The sequence below is a fragment of the Accipiter gentilis genome, chromosome 6, assembly GCF_929443795.1.
Source record: "Accipiter gentilis chromosome 6, bAccGen1.1, whole genome shotgun sequence".
Lineage (NCBI taxonomy): Eukaryota > Metazoa > Chordata > Aves > Accipitriformes > Accipitridae > Astur > Astur gentilis.
Genome location: NC_064885.1, coordinates 32,639,344 through 32,662,383, shown reverse-complemented (window position 1 = coordinate 32,662,383; position 23,040 = coordinate 32,639,344). Strand labels below are relative to the sequence as shown.

The window sequence follows — 23,040 nt, the reverse complement described above, 5'->3', positions numbered from 1 at the left end:
GATTCTCCATTTGTGAGAATCTGTAAGCCAAACTATAGTACTTTTGAAAAAAGTGGCTGTTAATTCAATCACAATAACTAGACTGGAAGTATGGATTAATGCTGGGCAATGCTTGGCCTGGGACATGGAACAGTCCTAGCCTTAGGAAGTGGGGCCCAAAAGCTGGGCTTCTTCCTGCCCTCAGAGCAGGTCCTGGGCAGACCTTGTCCCCAGAGGGGCACAGCCACTTCCCCAGGCATAATTCTGCCATACAGGGGCACAGGAGAAGCTACAGCAGATTTTTGATGGGAAGCCCTGGCGAATCTGCCTCAGACCCACCTGCTTCTTTTATATGCTTATAAACATCATCGCTGCCAGCAGAAGAATAGGGGATGTCATCATGTGCAACAAAGTCGATCTGAAAGTTAAGAAAGCAATGCTAGTAAACATTTTATCTTGAACATGCAGCTCTCCTGCTTTCTGTCAAAGGATGGTAACTTTTTGCTCAACACCTCCACGCGGGGGTGTGATGGAGAACAGCAAGACACTTTCCTCCGTTAAAAAGCAACACAGAGCAGCCCCAAGTTCTCACTGACAATTGCATATCAATTGTAAGCACACAGCAGAGAGGAAAGGCTGGGACTAAGGACACAGCTGTTTTAAGCTCCACAGAGAAATGGCTTGTTAATGGCAACAAGGGTAAACTAAGCAAACTCCCCTGGAGACTCCTCCACCTCCCTAAACAGTTCAACAGATGTTAAAGACTCATTTCACTTTATCTTACTAACTGATAAAAGACTCTCAAAGACAGTTTGCCTCGTCTCCTGCTGCCAGGCAGCTGATGTAGATCTAAGCTGCTCATGCCATAAGCAAGGAGTTGGACCAGACGCCCTCCAGAAATCCCTTCCAATCCATCTTATCCTCTCCCTACTGCTTTCACACTGATCTGTAACCAGCATCAACGTCTCCTGGAACAGCGAGAACCCTCTCAGGCTTTTTCACCATGTTACAATCTCTACCTTATTTTAACATTACCTGCCAGCTCAGCAAATGCTTCTATTCTCCCAAGAAACCCACTCAATTTCTATAACCCAATTCATTCTATATTTAAGGAGTTTCAACAGTAACAGGTTGCTCAGGCAGAGGTCACCCCCATGGATGAATTCTTGCTGTAAACAGCAAGCACAGACAGAGGCTAATCAAAATTCAGAACAGATCAGATGTCAAAAATTACCCTGTGCTCTGCCAGGAACTCGGGAGTGAGCGTCCACGGCGCATTTCTCACCACTTCGTCCACATAGCGACAGTGCTGCACAGCATCATACCGCTCATTTTCATTCATTACTGTGAAGCCCTTGAAGTTATGGGTTAGCTCATCACTGCAGACTGAAGAAACAGGCAGAGAAGAGTGAGCCTGAGGTACTTACCCCAACGCTTTATAGTAAAAGGACCTTGCACACACCACTGCTAAAACAGGCAATGCCAGCTACTGAAGGAGGCTGGTACTTTCAAACTCAGCTCTTCCAGCCACAAAGCACCAGGAACAGGGAGCGGTGCAGGGCACTAAACTCCTGAGCAATTCTAGGCAGGCTGGGGAATTTCTGCCCATGCTGGGAACCTACACCCCAATCCCTCAAGACCTCTAGAGCCTGCAACGCTTCTCAAGAAAACCAGCCAATACAGAAGACAACTCTCCTGTATGAAATGGCACCTGGGGGCCTATCGGGCAGAAATCTGCTTTTAAACCTATGGATGTCTCAGGCTTAGAGAGTGAAGCCCATGAAAAAACCCACTGTCTAAGCTTCTGATTTCATAAAATGCCGTACCACTGTCTAGCTCTTGGAAAGTTGTATTAAAACAAAGTGTGAGTTGACAGCAAATGAAGTTAGCTTAACTATTATGTTCTATGAGAAAGTAAATTAACAACTCTTTATAATCTGCAATGTAAGACATTGTGAAGGGGGGAGTTTTATTAGTTATCAGACTCAAAAGTAAACAAAGTATTACCAGTCTCACTGGTATTGGACATATTTATGTTCTAGATAAACAAATGATAAAGAGTGGGTGAGATTGCTCCCAGCTTGGAGCTAATGTTCACTTGGGCTGTGGCCTCTTGTCTCAGTTCCTGGTGCAAGGGGAGCATTTCATTGCCCTCCACCTCCTCACCAGTCTCTCAGAGGCAGAGAGCATGGTTACACACGTTGCTACATTAACATGTTAATAATTTGACCTGAAGTTATTGTCCTGTTCGATGTACAACATTTATGTACATGGGGATGTCTTTCCGCTTGCAAGATTTCTAAGCTCAGAGCGCCTGTAGGTTGGAGCAACTATTTCAGCTCTACTCCCTCCTTTCCCCTTCCAGACACTGCTGTAGCACACACAAAAAATGCAGAAGTACCACTATAAAAATGCCCTCAGCAGCAAGTGAAACTGTTAGGGAAACAAACCACACAAAGATGTTATCATCACTCTATCACAGGATCAGAGTTTCATTTTGCTTCAGGAAGCTAATGGTAGTTGAGAAAACTAGTTAAAGGTATTCTCAGCTCTGATACTTTAACATCATTACACAGCCTGACCAGAGGTCACCTCCTGATAGACAACATGCACAGCCTGATATGTCTTTAAGGTGGGTGAAGGTATGGGCACAAAGGCACTGCCTGGACAGAGGCCAACGTATTACAGCAGCCAGAAGAAAGGGTTTCTTTTTTCCCTGTTATATTCTTGAAGGAGGCCTGGCTGAAACACCTCTGCTAGATCCCCTCAGGCAGTCAGCAGTATATTCCTGGCGTTATCTAAAGACTTTTGAACCTAACAGACAAAATGGGGAACTTCTGTTTGGAGAAATGGGGCCTCACTGACTTCCACGTGGCCAGGCACATGCCCAAGGAACCACCGAGGTCTCCATGCTCCTAGTGGGACCTGTTTGGGATTAGCCATAAGCAATCCCCAGCAGAAAGCTGGAGCGGGGAATGACTTGCAGGGCAATACAGGTGACACAAAGCTCAACCAGCTGTGGAAGGACTGTTACTCATTCTTTAACTGTCTAATTCAAGAGGCAGATGCTCAATTGCCTCTAACATATTTTGATACTCAGACGTGCAACTCACCAGTATCTGTCACAAAATAGAGGGGTCAAATTAGAACAGCGTGATCAAAAATCTTTTCCTTAAGCACTGATTTGGTACAGCATATCTTTCTGCAGACATATCCAACTCTCAACATACTGCAATAAGACTCCAACAACATTTGGGTCAACTGGCTGCAGTAAGATCCACTGAGGCCATAAACACAAAAACCCTGCTATGCCATCTGTATGCACAACCACGGACGGAGGTAGACTGTACTCCTATGACAGCCAAAGTCAACAAGGTCACTCCTTACCTCCAACAATGAGGTATGTGTTTGGGAAGAGGTTCTTCGCTTGCATCAAGGCCCGGGCATGTCCAGAGTGAAACAAATCAAATATTCCATCTGCATAAACTCTGACGGGGCGATCCACTGTGCCAAAGGGACAGAGAGACATTTGTGAAGATGCCTTCCTGGAGAAGCAGCTGCTGCTCATGCCCGCATTTGGGGACCTTCTGAAATTCATGAGGGCGTTGCAGAAAACTGGCAGAATGCAGAGCCGTAGCCAGGAAAGATTTGTGAAGAGAAATGGCTGGCGCTCTGCCTTCCCACATGGAAACAAATGCAGCTGAGCACAGAGCTGAAATACAACCATGTTCAAAGACAGACTTAAGGCCTACCACATATCCACTGAAACAAGGGAGGGGAGACCAAGGGGAAAGCAAACCCTGAACATCTCCCTCCTATAGAAATCCAAAAGCAGCATTAAATTTTTGCACAGCAGTAAGCTACCAGAGGGGAACTGGCCCAAATGTTTCACAGGTGCCCGTTTTCCCCCTGCCAGCCAGGATGGCATCTAAAGACCTTTTTATCATCCTCCTCTGCAGCCCACTGCCACAGCTACCAGTCTAGCTGAGGGACCAGACCATTCTGATTCCCCACCAGCATCATCAGCTCCCCCAGACCCATGAAGAGTATGGCTCTATCCAAAAACCCAGCTGGACTACTCAAAGAAAGGCAGATACAATTCTGCTGAACCACTGGCACTAACAGCTAAATTCATAGACAAGTAAGGTGGAATGAAACTTTCCTCAGGCCACCTCTGCCAGGGGAAATTGTAGCTTAGCTCTTTGAGGTCAGCAGAGGTAAAGTGAGATAGTCTAGGACTGCCACATAACAGTAGGAGGCTCCCTACCTTCTGGTCTCCTGGGACCACACAGGACTGCAGTCCTCTTGCTACTGGTAACAGAAAGCCACACATTCTTGGTATCTGACATACTTGGGAATGGCCTGCTGCTCTCTGGCCCAATTCAGGCAGACAGACTCAGAGGAGTAGTGTGAGCAGAGGCACACCAAAGCTGCAGCAAGGAAAGGGCAGAGAGAAGACCTAGCAGGAGAGATGAAACCCCACAGGTCTGGGCAGGGCCCTGAAGGCACCTAGAGACAGAGCCTGGGAGGCAGCAAGAGGATGAGTTGATGAAAAGGTAGGTTGTTAAATTCAAGCTAAGCAGAGGAGTCAGTTTGAGGGCAGCCTCTTACAATCACTTTTCAGCAAATCCACCTCAGTTCAAAGATGCCAGGAGGCTCCGGAGAGCCAAGGATCTGGAGGTCTGAGATGGCAAAGGCTTTCTGTTTGCCAGAAGAGGACTGGTCCTTGCAGGCCTTTACTAAAGTGCAATCATGTTCTGGAAACTGGCTGGGCCATCCTTCCCTTTTCCTCCATACCTGCAGCAGCTGCAGTTCCTGAGCACAGGCATAACAGCAACAAGGAAGCATGCAGTGTATTTTAGTCTTTTAGCAGGCAGGAGAGCCATCACTTGAAATCAGAGACCTTTGTGCAGGCTCTGGAGTCTTTCAGCTGGGAAATTAATGAGGACTGTGAAATGCATTGGATTTCCAGAACCTCTGGCAGGAAACTATTGCTACGTGTCAATTCAAGCTGGCTTATCTCTCAGCAGCAGTCAGGTAGGTAGAAGTGTAGCATTTTTATTGTCTCTGTAGCCATAACAGAGAGGCCAAGTAAGACAGCACCGGCTGCACACTCTGTTTGGCAAGAGAGGGCAGCCATCCTTCAGGAGCCAGTCCTGCCTCTGCCTCCCCTTTGGACTTGCAAAGTGAACAGTGTTTCTCCCTGGTTTAGAGAATAAAAGGACATGTTCTTGTTGTGGGGCTGGCCTACTGTGTTTAATGACACTTGTAATTCAAGTCCAGGCTAGGAGGGGACATTCTGGACAAAGATGTATGTTGGTTTTACTTGCCCATTTCAAGTTTCAGAAAAGACCAATTTTAAAGTGCTTAACTTTAAGCTGCCTCAGACAAAGCAGCAGAGAAAAATGTTCAGCTCTGATACTATTCTATAGCTGTCAGTGGCACAGCAAGATCTAAACCACAACTATTTGCTTCAAATAGTCTTATTGGTGAAGGTATGGCTCCTCACACACACAAGCTCCAATTTCTGTATACTGGCAGGCCCAATTTCACATGGGAAGAGTTACCTAAACACCAAAGCATTTAACAAAGTCATTGGCTGCAAACTCGGTCTGACACACAAGGTTGGTTTGGTCTCAGAGATATCACAATCACACCTGCCTCCCCCGAAGCCCAACAATTATACAATCGCCTTCTGGTCTGTTTTTTTACTTACAAGGGGTCCCTCTCATCGCTTCTTCGTACGTTACTCTGATGTATGGCTTGCTGTAATCGATTTCCACTTCGTCTGAAAATGGAGCTGGTTCCCTCAGTCCCTAAACAGCCAGAGAAGGTTAGCTGTGAGAATGCAAAGGTGAGTGCAGTACCTAGCGGCAGCACTGCCACTGCAGTGTCCCAGTCACGGAGTGACTCACTGTATCTCTGCACGATTCAAACACATGTACTGAAAGACTAATTAGTGTTAAACCTCAAAAACAGCCCTGCAGGGCGATTAGCCTGAGTTTAGAGAGGGACAGAGAGGGAAAAAGTAGAGTTAAGAAGATGGTAGTCATACTGGACCCAAGAAAACTGGAGGCTCGGATCTGCAGCTAGTAAAACCAGGCTTTTGACAAACAGCAGTTCACAGCCGCACAAGCCAAGCTTCGTCAAACCTCACTGTCGCAGCTCCAGCTACGCCCACCCAGGTAAGACCATCACTTGCTATGCCTGAGCGCTTGTGCTGTGATGTACAAATTTTAACAGCTCCTCAATCTAAGTATATGAATGAGCAGAAGAGCAATACCAACAGCAGCACATATTCCCAGGGAACGTGGGTATCGTCACCCACTTCTGAGCCATACAGCGAGAGACTGACCTCGACCTGTGGCAGAGTGTCTCCAACTGCTGAGGAACCCCCCTCTAATCTGCTAGCTTGACCACAGCAGTATGTTTAATCAGCAGCTGAAGACCAGCTATCATTTCTGGTCTCTCCTCTGAATGGAAACAAAACATTTGCCCTTCCCATAGCAGAGCAAACAGCTCAATTTCCTTCTAGCTTGAAGGTGAGGGGCAGCAATGGATGTCTCTTTCCTGAGCCAGAAGACGAGGAAACAAGCTTGCAGATCATTACAATAATACCTTCAAGCTGCAAAAAGCTGACCAGCAGTTTCCTCTCTGGCTTCCTGTCCCATTGCAGTATCCTGCCATGGTACCCAACACCACTGCAACCAGAAAGACCGCCGCTATTAGTGCTAATGTCATTCCTTATTAGAGTGCTCAAAGTGAAGTGCACAGGAAAGCAACCACTGCTTTCAAGCAAACTGATACTGCTGAAAATTTCCTTTAACTCACTGAGGCTCTAGTACCCACATTTCACATGCCGCCTCCTCTACCAGGATCCTTACTGTTAGGTAAGGCCTGCAGGTCTCTGCTTTCATCACTATCATTATATCTGGGACTTGTGAATAAAACCAGATTCTTTGCAGTTTGGTTGGCACATAGCCGATATGAAGCTAGAAATAAAAGCATAAAAAACTCCCTATCAAAATTATCAGAGGATCACAGCAAAATGTCCTTAAAAGCTCCTGCCAGAGTCTTGCCCTTCCTCTGCAGCACCTACGAGGGTCAGGACTCAACCTGATGTACACAATAAAATAGGCTTATGCATCAGCAGGCTTGTTACCACCATCCGCTGCTGAGCTCTGCTGCTTCAGGGGAACACTCTGCCAGCCAGCTGTTTAGCTGCGAGTGGTAAAGGCTTCAAGGTAATATCACGGTTAGGCAACATTATTACTCTTGCTATAATAAATAAATCTTTCACAAAAGGAAGACAAAAGAAATCTTTTATCAGGAGGTCTGTGTTAGCCTTGTGGCTAAAAAACAGCCAGGAAGTTTAGAAAGTGGCTAGATATTACTTGTCTTGTGCTGTTCATAGACAGATGCTTTATTTCTAACACAGGACAGACACCATGGAATAACCTGCACACTTCTCTTCCTTAATGAAATACATGGGGTCCTTAAGATGAACCGGGTGCATTTTGACAGCAGTCAAGGATATAAAGGGTCTGTAGGATAAGTCATGCAACAGCTCAAGCCTCCATTCCCAACACTTGCCTCCCCAATTCTCACTGCTGGTGCTGTTCTTACTTTGTTACCGTCTGTCAAATGCTCTGGGACAGGACTGAAGTACTCCTGAAGAGCAAAACATTGTTATCAAAGAGGAAAGCTGCAACACATCACTGTATTTTGCCAAGGACTATGACCCCAGTATGATGTGGCAGGCATGGTAGCTGGCTTTCGACAGAGATAAGGAAAGAGCAACTACAGCACATGGGATACACAGGACAGCTCCAGGAAGAGGGAAGAGCTGTAAAAAGCCCATCATCGCAGTATTGCGGCAAGGACAAGTTAAAGTCAGCCCTTTACACTAGCATTAACTGGCACAGACTCCCTTTAAAAGAGACCCCACTGGCTTTAGCTTGTTAAAGCCATCCCAAGGTTGACCTAGAAGGAGAAATCCTTTCCGCTTTTTAATTTTTTTTTCCTGAACACTCCTGAAGTACCAGCAACACAAATGCAGTCTCCTGCTAGACCAAGAGAATCAAAAGAACAGTCATATTCCCAGTGTTTCAGAGCATGCATTCAATAGGTTGCTTTTGCAGGTGCTTAGACTTCAGACCCTCCTGCAGTTCCCCTGACTTGAACAGTACTGCTTTCTGCAAGGAGCACGAGTTGTTATGTGCTTGTTTGGAGTACTTCTCCCTCCTGCCGGGTCACATAAGAAAACCCACCTGCGAGAAATGAATGCTTACTTCTCCACAGGTATCTTATATGCATGCCTGTTTGGGTTCAGCTTAAGGGACTACAAACAGCCCGGACACACCACAAAAGCAGCTTAGCGACGCTTGCCTCAGACCTAATTTAAGCCCACATTGTAAGTATGTTATTAGTATGAACAAAGGAAGATTTTAAACTGGCTTTGCGAGAAGGATAGATACTGTCATTTGCTTCTCCCACCTCCACCCCCTCCTGACTTGTTTTCTGTGTCCACAGAAAAACCATCACATTTATCTTTCTGCTGTTACGGTTCAATGTCCTAATCTCACAAGCACATAAAGCTCCTATCTCTGCTTACTTACGAGTGAACGTCGGGACATTTTTGGAGGTATTCCATCCAGCTCTGTCGCCCCATTAGGGCCAGATCCATCTTTTCTTCTCTTTCGGGAATTCAGCCTGGAGGAGGTTGGTGGCTCCATCTTGCCAAGCACGTCTAGTAAGAACTGGAACAAAATGAAGAAGGGGGGGGGGGGGGGGAACCCCCACCAAAATAAAAAAAAAAAACCAAAAGAAGAGATATTTCTCAACTCTTCCAAAGCAGAATCAGTCAATAGCAGGCACAGTGTACAGAAGGTCAGTGCAAAGACGCAGCCACCCAACAAGGGGCTTAGCCAGTTGTATTTGGCATCAGCTGCCAAGGCTTGACAAACAGTGCCTGGTGGGAATACTGAATCATTTAATGCAACTCGGAGCCGTTCTGCAGACAGAAGTGTGCAGCAGTCAGCTGGCTGAAAAGGAACTCACACAAGAGTTGCAATGCAAGTTATAAATCATTACTACAGGCTAATTATGCTATTTTAGCATCTGAAAAGCAACCTAAGGATTAAGGCATGCCCAGTCTGCATTCAGCCCTCCCCCAGCTCTCATTTTGATGAATGCAAACACTTTTTTACCCTTTTGTGTTTCCCCAAGCCCTCCCACCCCAAGAGCTGGTGGGTGTGCTGCATCCCTGTACAATCCTGAAGAGAGGGAAAAGCAGGTTTAAGCAGAAGGAATAAGGTTGAGGGAAGGGGTGCAACCCATGGTCATAAAAAATAACTAACTAGCTTGCTGTTTGCTTGCAAACAACAGTTTGTGTAAGACCAAGCTGCAGCTCCCCAGTGGGGTCAGCTCACCTTGGGATGGCTGCCACTATGCTCCCCTCTCGTCCCCTGTCCCCACTGCAGTGGTGACTCAGCTGATGGTAAAGCAGCTGCTGACACCACATTAGGGCACACTTACTTCTGGCACTTTATGTACCAGGTTGTAATTAGCGGTGGTTCAGCTGAACTGCTTCTGTGATGAATAGACAGAAAGACAACCAGTTTGGGACAGAAATTTTGACAGCTATCTGGAAGAAAGCTATCTGTGCTTTTGAGCTGGAGTCATTGTATCTTCCCAAAATGGCCCTAGAGCATTAGGAAGCCCAGCATTTCACAAAGCTGAAGCAAAGCTAGGGATTTACAGAAAGGCATGGCAGCAAACATTCCCTTTTCAGCTGCTGCAAGAGTTAGAAGTGGGTGCTAAATTTGCAAAGGTTATAACTAAAGAGCAGCATTATCTCTCCGGCTCACTTGAAGTGTGCAGCTTTCCAGTGCAGCTAATGGCACTTCTGACCTGCTGCTCCCAAGAGCAGCGTGACCCCTCCACCCAGGAATGATGCTTACGTGTGCGCCTCAACACACTAATAACAAGAGCTGTGTGGAATTTAAAATGTCTCTCCACCCACATGCAGTGGATGTGCTGGAACATGTTAGGTGGGGCAAGCACAAGGTATGAGAAAGGGCAGATGTCCCTCTGAACACCACCTCTCTCCTCAGCAGAGCGTCTCTGCTGAGTGTTCCTGCTTGGGACAAGCTGGAACTGTCCTCAGTGATGGCCACTGGGCAAAGCTCTGCTGTTCAGCAGCCAAGAAGTGTGGGCTTTGTGAGAGCTGTTAAGAAGCAGATTTAGTGATCAGACTTACTCAAGCACAAATGACTCCAGGTTAAGGAATGTTCCAAAGTAAAGAGTCAAACATAGTTTAATAACACGCAAACATATTGCCCTCCCCACCTACCATCAGCAAGATGATACCTTATGAACAGTGTTAGGGCCAAACACAGCCGAACTGGTTTTGGGCTACATGCATATAAGTATCCCAGACTGCTCTGCTAGACCTAACACAAATCGCTAAGAACAGGAAAATAGAATCTTACGTGAGTGGGGAACCAAAATAACATTGGGGAGAATACAAAAGGGACAGTGAAGAGCAGCCACAAGGACATTTCAGAACCGCATGAGCCATCCAGCACTCACTCCATAATGCCTGCGAGTAAACTTTGCAGAGTTTCCCCCATTCCAGTAACTAATTTACTATTTCCTAACAACAGACAAACATACAGGAGTGTGCAAAAGCAATCTCAGGCAAAAAGAGTTTGCAACGCTGAGCTCCAAGTCTTCAAACACTTCACCAAACATTTAACTTTCAGGCAAGATCTGTGCTATAAATGCACCAGCTTTCAGAGTGCCTCTGTGAAAACACAGGGTATGACACAAGTAATTCTTAGGTTTTGCAAGGTGCCGTCTTGCAAGCACACTCTGTATCAGTTATTTACTTTACCACCATGGTCCTAGCAGAAACCATCCAGTTCACAAAAAGCAGCAGACCTCTGTCTCTGGTTCATGTAACCCCAGCGTTCATGGAAACAGCAGTAGATTTTCCTGTTATTTGGTCAAAATAATTTCACTGTGCTTCAAGTCACCTGTTGGTCTCTGACCACTTGCTTTCCTTCCCTTCGGAGAGAATTAAAAGGTCTGTTAACGTGCTGAATGCAGTCATTCTGATCCGCTGCCCAGCAAAACATTAAAAAGCGCTGGCAGAGGCTTTGGTGCTGAAGGACGGACATAGCAGCCTCCAAGCACAAACAGGTGAATACCTTGGCCTGTCAGAGCAACCAGACTTCTCTGCACACAAGTACACTCTCTGCTGAGTTACTGCCAGCATCTTGCTGCTGGGTGCAGGGCTCAGGGCCAGCCAAAGAACTGCAGGTTACAGCACAGGGCAACATTGTGCTTTATGCTGATGTACAGCAGCACTGTCCAAGCCCAGAAGAAATCTCCAACAGCTTCTTCCAACCCCTTCCACACCCAACCATCTGCTTTCCTCCACCCTAACTCACTTTTCCACTTCTCAAGGTGTAGGTAGTCAAATGATGGCAAACAATAGCTTAGGCAAATGGATTTGCTTTGCATTAAGTAAGCAGCGGCAGTCAGACAGCACCAGCTGCCCAGCAGCAGCAGCTCTACCTGACATACCAAGGGAGAAACCAGCTTTGAGGATGGTGTAAATATGCTCTCTCTGCTCTAATGTTACAAGCTAGATGTTGCTGAAGGAGCCTCTGCAGCAACTGGAGAGCTGGGCTGGGCACCTCATGAGAGTGATGCAGCTCTGCTAATTACTCAAATTAATGCAGAAATTAAACAATAATTTTACCACTCTTCAGAGCTTTAAAACCTCTATCCTGTGGCTAGCGCATTTCTGGGAAGTCCTCCCAGGAACAAACTCATCTTCATTAAAAACTGGGAGCATGTTGTTTTTAAAAACAAACCGTACCTTACTGCAATAAAGCTACTAATCTTAGAATGCTTTATTTTGACCCAAATGACTAAAATAGCATCCCAAACAATTACTTACTAACAAAGGGATCCAGCATCTGTAGCTGAGCTTAACACATGAGCACACAGCTTTGCTTCCCCAAATGCATAAAACACTGACTGTTCTAAAATTAATTACATTTGCAGCAGATGGGGAAGGGGAAGAGAAGATAACTCTCAAAGCTCATTCTGAAAAACTCCAAGTTAAAAACCAGGCATAACCAGAAGAAAGAGTCCTGCTGTAAAATGTTAACATCATTCTATTTTGTTTAAGGCGTTGCCCTCCTGCATTACTGAGTCCGTGCTGAACATGAGAAACTGCTTGCTAGGAGCAAAGTTAAGAAGTGCCCCATTCAGTAAAGCCATGGGCAGATCACAGTCTCGGCAACACTTTACAAAACACTCGGGGCTTTGCTTCTGAAACTGATTTCTTTGGTGCATATTCTGTATCAAAGAGATGCCTTGCATCACCTGCCAGCTAGCTCACCTCGAGAGAGTTGTACAGGCTCTGCGAGAAGCAGCCGACTGCCAGATGGGAGAAGAGTTGCTCTCCCTGTCAGGGAATCACTGAATCCCACTGAAGCGCAGCCACTTCTGGGAGGGAAGAAGGACAAGCATTGATTACCATGAAGGAAAAAAAATACATAGGCAGAGAAGGAATTTAAAACTTCTCCCTTAGTGTGAGTGAACTACACCATCATCCAAGCTGGAATTTAACCACAACACCAGAGTTAACACCTCTGGCAGATGGAGAAGGTCAGAATAGGTGCAGCAAATCTTCTTGCTTAGCCAAAGCCTTATCTTACTGTCTGCATCTTTATGGACAGTACTGATGTTCTGTTTATCCTTGGTGGTGTCAGGGAACTGCCTGCCTCACACTACACCGGAGAAGCAGATCAGATATTTCTGCACCCTAAGCACGCTGATAGCATGAGGACCTGGCCCATCTGCATTCTTTGTGTTTTAATGTCCCCAGGAATTTCTTGAAGACAATTATCTGCGTATCTACATGCAGTAGCAGGATTTCTTCTGCCACTTCCGCTGCTTTTTGCTTGCAAATTTAGGCACCGAGACAAAATAAATCCTGCTACTTAAACTCGAAGCGTGTGCAAAACAAGAGCTTACTGCAACAACTCAGTAAATGCTCCAGCTCAAAGCTGCTGCATTTCTCACCAGGGATCCGAGTCAGCACAAGGCCAGCACACTGGACCAGCGAGGCCCCTCCGACACCCACAGCTTCCAGGCTCCCCGGGTGGCACTGCCTGCTCCCAGGCTCCCCTGTCGTCCCTCTGAACTTGGAAGGCGTTGGCACAGTCAGATGTGACTGTCATGTGCCGCTTTGCCTACAAGATCATTCCACTTTACGGGAGCAAGCTATTTCTCTTCTGCTGACTCATCTGCAGGCAAATACTACTAAACTTTGCACTCTGCCAGCTGTCTGCAGAGAAGCATTGCCTTGACACATGGACTGCACGTAAGCGAGAGCCTCAGGGAAAAGGAATAAGTCCTGTCACTTCAGATAATTCCCCCGCCAGGCTGTAAAGTACCCAAAGGACCCTGCATTCCTTGGTCATGCAGAGAAGAAAATCCTTTTCCCACTGTTCTCCCCCACCTCCAACCCCCAGTTTACAATCAACCTTACTGGTGTGTGTTCCTGTAAAGATCTGTTGTAGACAGAAAGACTCAAAAGAAGTTAATGACAGAAGACTCATCACTGGCTCCGAAAAACCAATAAAAGCCCGTTTACAAGATGAGGGTTAATCTGTACAGAATCACTAGGAGAGATCAGGATCTCTCTTCAATCCATGCTTAAAAATCTTGCCCGATCTCCAAGGCAACTTCATTCCCAGCCCAGGCTTGCCAGGCCCAACTCTGCCCCAATCTCCAGACTGAGAGCATCTGCTTAAAAACTAAGTGTTTTAGGCTGTGACCCAGCCTGCTCACCTCCAGAGAAGACTGCGACTCTCCCCAGCATGGCTGCTCTCCCCACAGTCAGCATCTGCTCTACCTAGATGGTCTAAGCCCTCAAGCCCCTTATAAAGGTTACTGCAGGATCTGGCAGGCAGACCCCTGTCTACACTTAAAACATAGGCTGCTTCAGCTACTCTGGTTGAGCAAAAGCAGCTATCCTGCAGCATATTAATAGCCTCGTGAACGTATAAAAGGGATTCCAGTTCAGCCAGTGCCACATGTTGGTCCAACAGCACCCAGACCCGGGCCTTTGCTATACTGGCTAAAACAAATCCCCAAACCTCGCATCCCCTGCTGCTACAGGCGGGCTGATAACATTTCCTCAGGCAGAGCCCAAGCAAGCTGAAGATCTGGTACCCATGTCCTGCAATCGATGAAAAGATGCTGCTCTTCACCAACGAAGTCCCAAATGGCTCAAGATAATTCTCTCTAACACCACCACAACTGAAAACAGCGCAGCGTGATCACCTAGGCAGAGCTGCTATGAAATACACACACAAAAAAAGGGAAACTGCTGGCAAGACCTCCTTGGTGAATTCACAGCCCTTCTGGGTACACCACAACCCCGAGGCACTGAGTGTCCTAGCATGTGACAAAGTGTCTGCAAAATTTCAGCAGAGAAATGCAGAATATCAGAGAAAATCTGGAGCCCGCCCAGGGACAAGAAAGTACAAGGATGGGCGGTCGTTCTGTCCTGACTTCTGTGTTGCATTGCATCGTGTTTCATTTTTAGGGCTTAACAGCAGGGCCTTTTGAGACTTCAGGAGACAACCTCCTTTAGGAGGTTTACACATCCGTACCAAATCCTCGCTTCAACAGTTATTGTTTGTAGCTCATCTTACAGTAATTTCAAGACAACTACAATCCAGATCTTGGACCAAGAAACTTCCAAGTCACAAATTTTAATAATTCTGTATATATAAGAAGCTTCTTCAGGAAATAAAGCACGGATATTTGTCACCTGAACTTCAGAAGCAAATATGGTGGCTCTGCTCAGGCCCTGGTGTCCTGCAGATGGAACACCCACCAGTACCTGCTTCTGACTACGCTGGTCTTTGCCAGCCGCAGGCTGGGGGAACCCGGTGCTGCAACGGCACGGGCTGGGGACAGAGGAGGAAAGGCCACCTGCAGCATCCTGCACCTCCCTCCACAGCGCGCGAGGGCTACCAAGAAGCGTCGCAGCTCTCAGAATTCCTGCAGATTTTAACTAATTACACAACCGTTAATCAGCGCAGCCAGGACTTTGGCGGGCACAAAAAGCGGGTTAGAGAGGATGTGTGCCCGTGCAGCAGCTAGGTCACACCTTCCTTCTCCGCAGTCAGGGCCACCTCCTCGTTGTTCGCCTTGGCTGCGTCCCCTAGGTGGGGAGGGATGTCCCCCAAAGCCCCCACGCTCCCAGCCCTGCGGGTGGACTCCCAAAGTTTCCCAAAGCGCTTGCTGCTGTCTCCTCTCCGCCTGCCCCCACCGCAGCCGGTCCTGCCATCCCTCCATCACGGTGCCCGAGCCCCAGCCCCTCCGCAAGGCCCCACAACGGGGAACCAGCGCCCCACGTCCCCTCCCCAGCGGACACCACCCCTTTGCCCGAAGCCAAGCGCCCCACGTCCCCACCAGCCAGCACCTCCCAGAGCCCCCCTGCCCCACAGCCAGCCCGCCGCACCCGGGGGCGGAGGGGGGGGCTGCCCTCGTGCCTGTGCCACGGCCACCCTGCAGGGAGAGGGCTCCCGGGGAGGGACCTGTCCCCAGAGCCACCCCACAGGGACACCCCCACAGCCACCCCAGTGCCCCCCCGCATCGCCCAGCGACGGACCCCACAACCACCCTCGTGTCCCCCCGCCCGTGCCGGCGCCCCCCGGGCTCCCCGCTGACGCCCCCCTACCAGCGCGCCGTCGCCCGCCCTCACCTCCGCAGCCCAGCCCGGCCCGGCCCCGTCGCCGCTGCCGGAGCCGCTCCCGGCGCCGGCCCCGCCCCGCTCCCGCCAACGCCAACGGGGCGGCGGGCGGAGCCGCTGCGTGTCGGGCCGGGGCGGCAGGAAGGGACCGGCCGTGCCCCGGGAAACCGCGCCCGGAACCTCCGTTCCGGCGCGCAACGGGTCGTTCCCCCTGGTGGGGTGCCGGCCGCCGCGGCGGCTCCGCGCTCGGGCCGGGGGGGGGGACGGCCCAGCGCGGGTTTGGTGCCGCGGCCCCTCACGCGTCAAAGATAAATTCCGGGGGTTGTGGAAGGAGGGAGCCAAGCACCCCTACAGCAGACCCGGCTGCTCGGGGCCACGGCGGCTTCCCCGCAGCTTGCCGGCGGCCCTGCGGGCTGTGCGCGGCCGGTCTCGTCCTGCCCGTGCTGGCGGTGCAGGAGTACCGGCCCGCAGTGGTTCCGCGGCTGCTTGGTCTTTGAGTGGGGAAAACACAGCACCCCTTACCCACCCCACGGTGGCTGGAGCTGAACGGTCACAGACTCAAACCCGCTTTGTACAACGCCTTCGCGAAGCAGCTGTTACTAACCTCCAAAACCACAGCCAGCGCAAGGTGGAAAAAATCATGATTCAATCACTGTGACTTGATGAAAGCATCCAAACAAGAGTCCAAGGGCATATATGATCTCCTGGCAAGTGTCCTTATGTGGAGGGATTCACTGTTCCCCAAAACTTGCACTCCCAGGCTCATGCACAAACCCAACGGCACCATTGCATGGTCTCCACAGCTCCCGTAGCAACTGACAGCCACAGGTAGCGACTAAGCAATGGGAGAAGTCACTCTCTATTTCCCATCAGAGGAAAATGAGAGGAAGCCACTTCAAAACAAACAGAGGAACAGGAGTGCTCTGCCTCCAGGATTGTAGCCGAAAGAATGACTCTAGAAGATGCATCGTCATTTGTTACTTCCCCACTTTCCATGAGCTGCACGGGCAGAGTGTGTTCTGCTCTAACAGTTGGTGAGGGTAGGATTCAGGATTCGCCTCACCCAACTTCGTCACTCCAAAACTCATTCATGCCATTGAAATTGTTCAGCTGTGCTTGCTCCTCGGTCAGCACAGAGAGGACAAGCATCACCACACTGCAACTCATCTCGTCTTCTGATGGGCACCTGAGATGCACTCTGCTGGCACCCAGTCTCTCAGGAACCAATCTGGTCCTCTAGCTTTTGGGGAGGTGAGAGACTTCAGCACTCCTTTTCTGATCTGCAGCAGCCTTTTCTACTGCTCCTTTCCGAGGCTGAAGTCCTAACAAATTGGGACTCCAAACATCCACCCTCATATCCCAAAACAATTAGAGTGGCAAAGATTGAGAAAGCACTGCAGTATCTGCTGAAGAGGGCAATGAGCAATGATCACTCACAGCATCTGCAGGTACCACACTGCACCAAACCGATGAGAAGTTACAGCAGGGAGGAGTTTCAGCAGTCGGGTATGCAGGCTGCTGGCCTGACCTAATGTCCTAAATACCTTGTCTTCCTATCAGTTAATACCATCTTCTGTGACACAGCTGGGATTCACAGCCCATTTGTTATGGGAGTCACAGGAACAAATCTGGATAAACAGAATATGAGGTCAGCTTTATGGGCTAATTTACAAAGAATCCTCAGAAAATGCTCATCTGAGAAGCACAGACAAGCCATCCAGGCTAGTGCATCTTGTAGAGTGGAGGAAAAAGACAAACAGTGGAAATGGCAGGGGTCAACCCACAGGAGAGGAAATATTAAATACATAGATTTATTATGTTACATTTCTTATAAATATTTCATTCATTTCAGAAAATTAACAACAATAAAAGCAACAGAACCCTTTCAAGATGAAAGCTGAGTTTGCCTTAGAAACAATGACTATTGGCAATACACTTTTAGGACAAAACCAACACTAAATAAAAACAAAGGGTGATTTAAATAAAGGACATTATAAAGTTGTGCTTAAAGCTGTATCGATATCCACAAGGAAGAAGGAAAGTTGTAGTGTGTAGAACAGGTAGTTGTAGTGTGTAGGACATGCTTTGTAGAGCTGTTATTTTGTAGGTACTACAGGAAGAACATGATGCTTTTGTGCACATTAACAAAAAATACCCTAAAGCGTTCTCCCCCACCTCTGTCCTTCTGTGCAATGTTTACAATCTTCAATAATAGAAGCAGCCAAATGCAGCTACCACACAAAACAGGCTGTCCTGGGGAAAACAGAGAAAGGCTCCGTGTTAGTAAAGGCAAGCTCTCTGCTAGCCTAACTGAAAAAGGCTAACCTAGGAGAACATTTAGACCAGAGCATAACCTTATATTGCAGTATATTATAATTTTCTGTCTGTTAGTTTCTTATTAACCTCACTTGTGGTGTAACCCAGGTCAGTGTGTCTGAATGCCAGATAATGCCTCAGTTTACTCCATCCACACACCCACAGGTGTCTAGGTGTCAGTTTAAAATAAAATAAAATAAAAGTAAAATAATAATGAAATAAACCCTTGACTTTTGCTCAGCCCTGGATTCCAGCCATACTCCATGGCAGCAGCTCAGCAAAGCATATAAGAAAAGACTTTCTCTCTTGTGCTTCCTCTCCCCACCTGTAAAATGGTGTGACTATGACAACTTTTGCACAGTATTCTATGACCTACCCAGGAAATAAGTTTTACTATGTTGGGTATTATATATAATGTAAGTTTTGTGAATGAGGACATAAAATCATACTGTTTCAACAGAGTCTTGGTTCCTTCCTTCTAGTGGTTGTTTTTCTTCTGCTCCACATTTAAGGTCACTCTGCCTCTCATACAAAAGCAAGTAGCTTTACACTATCCCATGGTAGAACAGCCGATACTTACATTCATGAACACATCATGAGCATAGCTGTCAGTATCAGCATCCCAGAAACATCGCGCAGCCATACTAGACAGAGGAGACAGAGCAGAGCCGTTACAGAGTTCACGTGTAAGGACCTAAGTGATTGCAGATACTTTCCTTGAAAAGCAAACTGAGTTTCCTTTAAAGATAAAGGAAATGGGGAGCGTTCCCCTGAATCCTAAGCCTAGATCCCCACTGCTAAATTCCACATGCTGTAACCCCCTCTATATGTTAATCAAGCTCCATCTTCAAACTCATCAGCTGCCAACCCTGCTACCTCCACTGTGCAGCAGGGCTTGAAACCTCATTGCTATGGTGCTTAAGAACATTTGACTTCTGGCCTATGCATATTGGTAGCTAAATTAGCTTATTTGTTCTTGTCCTTCACCTCCTGCACCCTCATGGTATGTACTCCCAATTTATTTATAGGGAGCTATCATATTCCTTGGCAGACGTCGTGTTACTAGACCACGAGCTAAGCTCTTCTAGTCCTTTCATATCTATACTCTCTGTTCCCTGACCATCCTGCTGGCATTTTTCTACACCTGCTTCAGTCCAAGCCTTACCCTGAAGACAAGTGACCAGACCCTAACAGGATATTACAGACGAGACCTCGCTACTGCCTTGTCTAATGTCATTGACACTCCCCTTTCTCTGCTGCAAACGCCCAGCTCCCTGCCTTCCCCAGTCAGTCTCAGCTGACGGCATCCCTGTTTGTGGCACAGTGTATTGTTCCTAGTCCCCAGACGTATGACTTATTGTCCTAAGACTGGCGAATTTCATCCTTTTTTCCCATTACCTTAACCCTCAGGGTCATTCTGCTTTTTTTTCAGTCCAGTATTCAACTCTGCCTCTGAAATACCTTGGTTACCCAGTATTCATTAAGGATGTTAGTGATCATGCTTCAGTCTTGCCTCCTGTCTATTGCAAACCAGAGAATTTCCCCAATTGCTCTGTCAGCCTGTGTTGCTGGGCTTCACATTTCAAATCACAACACCTCAATGAACCGTTCACCCTGGTACGGTGCTTCTGGAACAGTCGGCCTGCAGACAGGCATTCCCGACAAATGCCTGAGCAGCAGGTACAGATATTCCTGCCTGACCTCCAGAGCATTGAGGCAGCAGATCTGATTATAGCTCTGCTGTACTTATCTTTTGCTGGAGTACCAGGCACAATAATAAAGATAAGCCCTGCAGATAAAGCACATAAACCTCATGGGCTGTTCTCTTTTGTCTTCTCCCCACTCACTAGTAATGGAAAGCTACAGCCCACTACTGCAGCCAAGAGGAATTCTTTTGTCTGATTGCAGGCATCTGGAGCTAGATTGCAAGTGCTCAGCACCCACAGTCAAAGCTTGATTCCCATGACAGTATTGCATGGGGATTACAGAAATTTAAACTTCTGAAAAATGGCTACTTGCGGAGATTAAATACAAATGACGTACTTATGGAAACCTGGCTTTAGACAGAAGGGAGTTACCATGGCTTATGCTCCAGCAGGACCTTGAGGATGGACTTGGAGTGTGCTCTAGTTCATCATGAATACAACATAAAATGCCTTTCTGCAACACTGCTCACAAATGCTGTTCAGCATTTCAGCTTGTAAAGACACATCATACAGCCAATTATCACTGAGTAATTCAATCAGCCATAGTCCAAGTCCTCACTTGCCACTTAAAGAGAAAAGAAAGTGCTTTATACTTTACCATCTGCAGAGAGATCTTTGTACCTAGGAAAGTTGGAAGCAGCTTCCAAAGAAAACAAACTCTCAAAACTCAAAAATTATAGAAATATAATTAGAAGATGCAAAACTTACTTCACTCCTTCTCCTCTTTGCTCTCCAATCACAACCTGCACCACCATTTTGTACCTGTCAAATCCTTCCTCTGGAGGGAAAGAAGAAAGTAATAGTGAGCACAACAACTTGTTTAAAATATAAGCCCAAAACAGGATGCAGAAAGCTAAAGATTTCTGGTTAGAAAGCAGTGTCCTGTACAAATCCATGCAACTGGCAAAGTGGACAGGCTGCCTTGCGGCTTCATTTTCCTAGGTACAGAGCACCACAGTCTTACCGGAGTTAAAGGGTGAACAGGGTATTTTGCATCCATCGAAAGATGAATCTATGGCAGAAGACACCCCTGAACAGCCACGCTGTATGTCAGCATTCTACTTTAACAACTTTCAAGAACTGAACACATGGAAAGAATGTAAATAAGGCTGCTGCTGGACAAAATCCAATTAGAAAAGAAATTGGCTTATTTTAAAACTGTACAATACCTGATGCAAAGGTATTGTAGAGATTCTTCTGCCACATAGGTGTTTCCTTTGCTTCTGAGCTGGGATAAAAGGCCACATAAAAGCACATGTGGGTCTACATTATACGTCTGCAAAGATACGCAGTTGTTTTACAATAGTAAAGAAATACCTTCGGGGCACAGGCCAGATCCAATCAGGCCATGGCAATGTTCCAGAAGCCAAACCAGAACAAGCATGTTTAAAATAAAATATAGATCCTAGTGCCTGTCTTCCAAAAGCAGTGTCCCGGGAAGACTCTGGCACACTGTTTCCACTGGAGAACTGAACACAGCATGCTGGGTCTGGTAGCATGCAGCATGTCAATGCTTATCAGAGATGCCAGCTGATACAATGGCCACACCGGGCCAGTCTCGCTTCAGGCTACTGCAAGTGTGTTTACAGATTACTGAAGCCAAGCCCTGTGCATATTAGCTTGGCATCAACACGTGCTGGGACTACAGCTGCTGCTGGTTTTAAAGCAGATGCATAACTCTGGGAGAAGCATAAATCCACGGCTCCTGCCGAGCGTGACAGTATGTCTGTGTCACTGTGTTTGGCCAGCCCAGCAGATGGAGCACCAACCTGCCCTCAAGAAGAAGGAGGGGGTGGGGGGTGGGGGGAGAGTGACCTTGCCAACTCACATCTATGTACTTGTTCCAGCACCGAACAAACACAGGAAACACCTGCTGGAGCCTGAAGTTTAGCTCTTGAACTCAAAAATATTGAAGGGCACCCTGCACAGCACCACCACGACCTTTTTTCAGTACTGTAAGGCTGTAGTCACGCCCCTCCTTGGCTGACTATGCTCCTAACTCTCTCCCCCTTCGCTGCTCTCACTGGGTCTTATTCTGATCTCCCTGCTATTCCACTCTGACCCAACTCTGATCTAAGTTGCAGCAGAAAAAAAAGCAGGAATGGTTCTGTTTATTGAAGTAAGAAGCAATGAAGCATCACTTCTTCCTTCTCTCTAATGCAGCTTCTTTCCCCCTGCAGCCTCTCCGAGGCTGACATCCCACACCAGCCAGTCTATACAAAACCAAATCTTGTCTGCTTGAATTAGGTTTCTGGTTCCACAGGCGAGGAACATACGTATATAGGCCAGAATGTTTCATAACGGTAGGCTTGAGTCAGTCAACGGGGAAGAAACAGATTTCAAGAATAAAGGAGGAAAGAGAGATTTTCTCAAAGGGAGAAGACACAGTAAGAAAAGAAACAACTTCCACAGAAAGCCTCCTTACCTTTTAGTCTGTCTTTTATTGTCTCTGATAATGATTTTGTAAGCTGAGGCATTTCTTCTGGGATGTACTGTACATTGGCCAGCTTCTCCTTCAGTATTGCATGGATGCATTCTTTTACTGTGGATGATTTAAATCTATCAGGGCAAAAAAAAACAGCAACAGAAGGCCCAGAAAGTTCACGCAACGTGTAGAAACGTACATAACCTTACCTGGGAAAATTTAGCTTTCACATATTGAAGAAAAATGACAAATGAAAAATCATGGGGGAAAAAAGCCCAGCTAAGATGGAGATACTTAACCAGCTCTGCCAAAAGCTAAACACCCATAAACACAGGTACAAAAACAGCCCTATCGGAGGTTGCCCCTCCAGCAGCGTCCCCCACCTGTGCTCCCCTCCTCACCCCCATCCCCCTTTAGCTGGTGTCAAAGTTGGTCTGGCAGCCCAGTGCCCCTCCCCAGTCCCCAAACCCCGAGCGCTCCCCCATTCCCAACACGCCCACCCAGCCCCCGTAGCCCTATGCCAGCCCCCCATGCCCAGCGACCCCCTCCCCGACAGCCCCACCGCAGGTCCCACGTCCCCAGTGCCCCCCCCCAGACCCAAAAGCCCCTGGGCACCCCCGCCCCCAGCATCCCCTCTCCCTCCCCGGAGCCGCGCCCTTCCCCACGCCCAGGGCCCTAGCCCCGGGCTCACCGGCGCTGCAGGCCGGGCCGCAGACTGTACGTGTTCCCGGCCCCATCGTCCGGGCCCAGCTCGCCCATGGCTGCAGCCCCCCGCAGACCGCCACGGCGTTGGTTACCCCGGCAACCCCCGCCACTTCCGCTTC

At 47.8% G+C, this 23,040-nt stretch overlaps 2 protein-coding genes across 11 annotated transcripts in view; both read right to left on the bottom strand.

The window, feature by feature from the left end:
• The window catches only part of PCYT1A (phosphate cytidylyltransferase 1A, choline), a 22,424-nt gene extending 6,529 nt beyond the window's left edge, over positions 1-15,895 (bottom strand). The window contains exons 1-6 of one of the 8 annotated variants that reach the window (XR_007506274.1): positions 11,019-12,384; positions 8,598-8,738; positions 5,696-5,795; positions 3,367-3,483; positions 1,214-1,365; positions 319-397 (exon numbers count right to left, since the gene is read on the bottom strand). Coding sequence is in view for 7 of the 8 variants with exons in the window: in XM_049802121.1 (XP_049658078.1) it covers positions 319-397; positions 1,214-1,365; positions 3,367-3,483; positions 5,696-5,795; positions 8,598-8,738; positions 11,019-11,162 (733 nt within the window). In the remaining variant the exon portion in view is untranslated. The other 7 variants (XM_049802119.1, XM_049802120.1, XM_049802117.1 and 4 more) reach the window with 7 other exon arrangements.
• Positions 12,417-23,040, bottom strand: DYNLT2B (dynein light chain Tctex-type 2B). 3 transcript variants are annotated; one of them, XM_049802124.1, is made up of 6 exons: positions 22,908-23,040; positions 22,217-22,350; positions 20,500-20,569; positions 18,666-18,729; positions 17,945-18,022; positions 12,417-12,504 (listed from the first exon to the last, which is right to left on the bottom strand). In XM_049802124.1, the coding sequence occupies exons 1-5, from the start codon at positions 22,973-22,975 to the stop codon at positions 17,975-17,977; spliced, it is 384 nt and encodes a 127-aa protein (XP_049658081.1). In that variant the 5' UTR covers positions 22,976-23,040; the 3' UTR covers positions 12,417-12,504; positions 17,945-17,974. The 3 variants fall into 3 exon arrangements, with proteins under 3 accessions (XP_049658081.1, XP_049658082.1, XP_049658079.1); XM_049802125.1 differs by lacking the exon at positions 12,417-12,504 and adding an exon at positions 17,214-17,397; XM_049802122.1 differs by lacking the exon at positions 12,417-12,504 and having other exon boundaries at positions 17,658-18,022.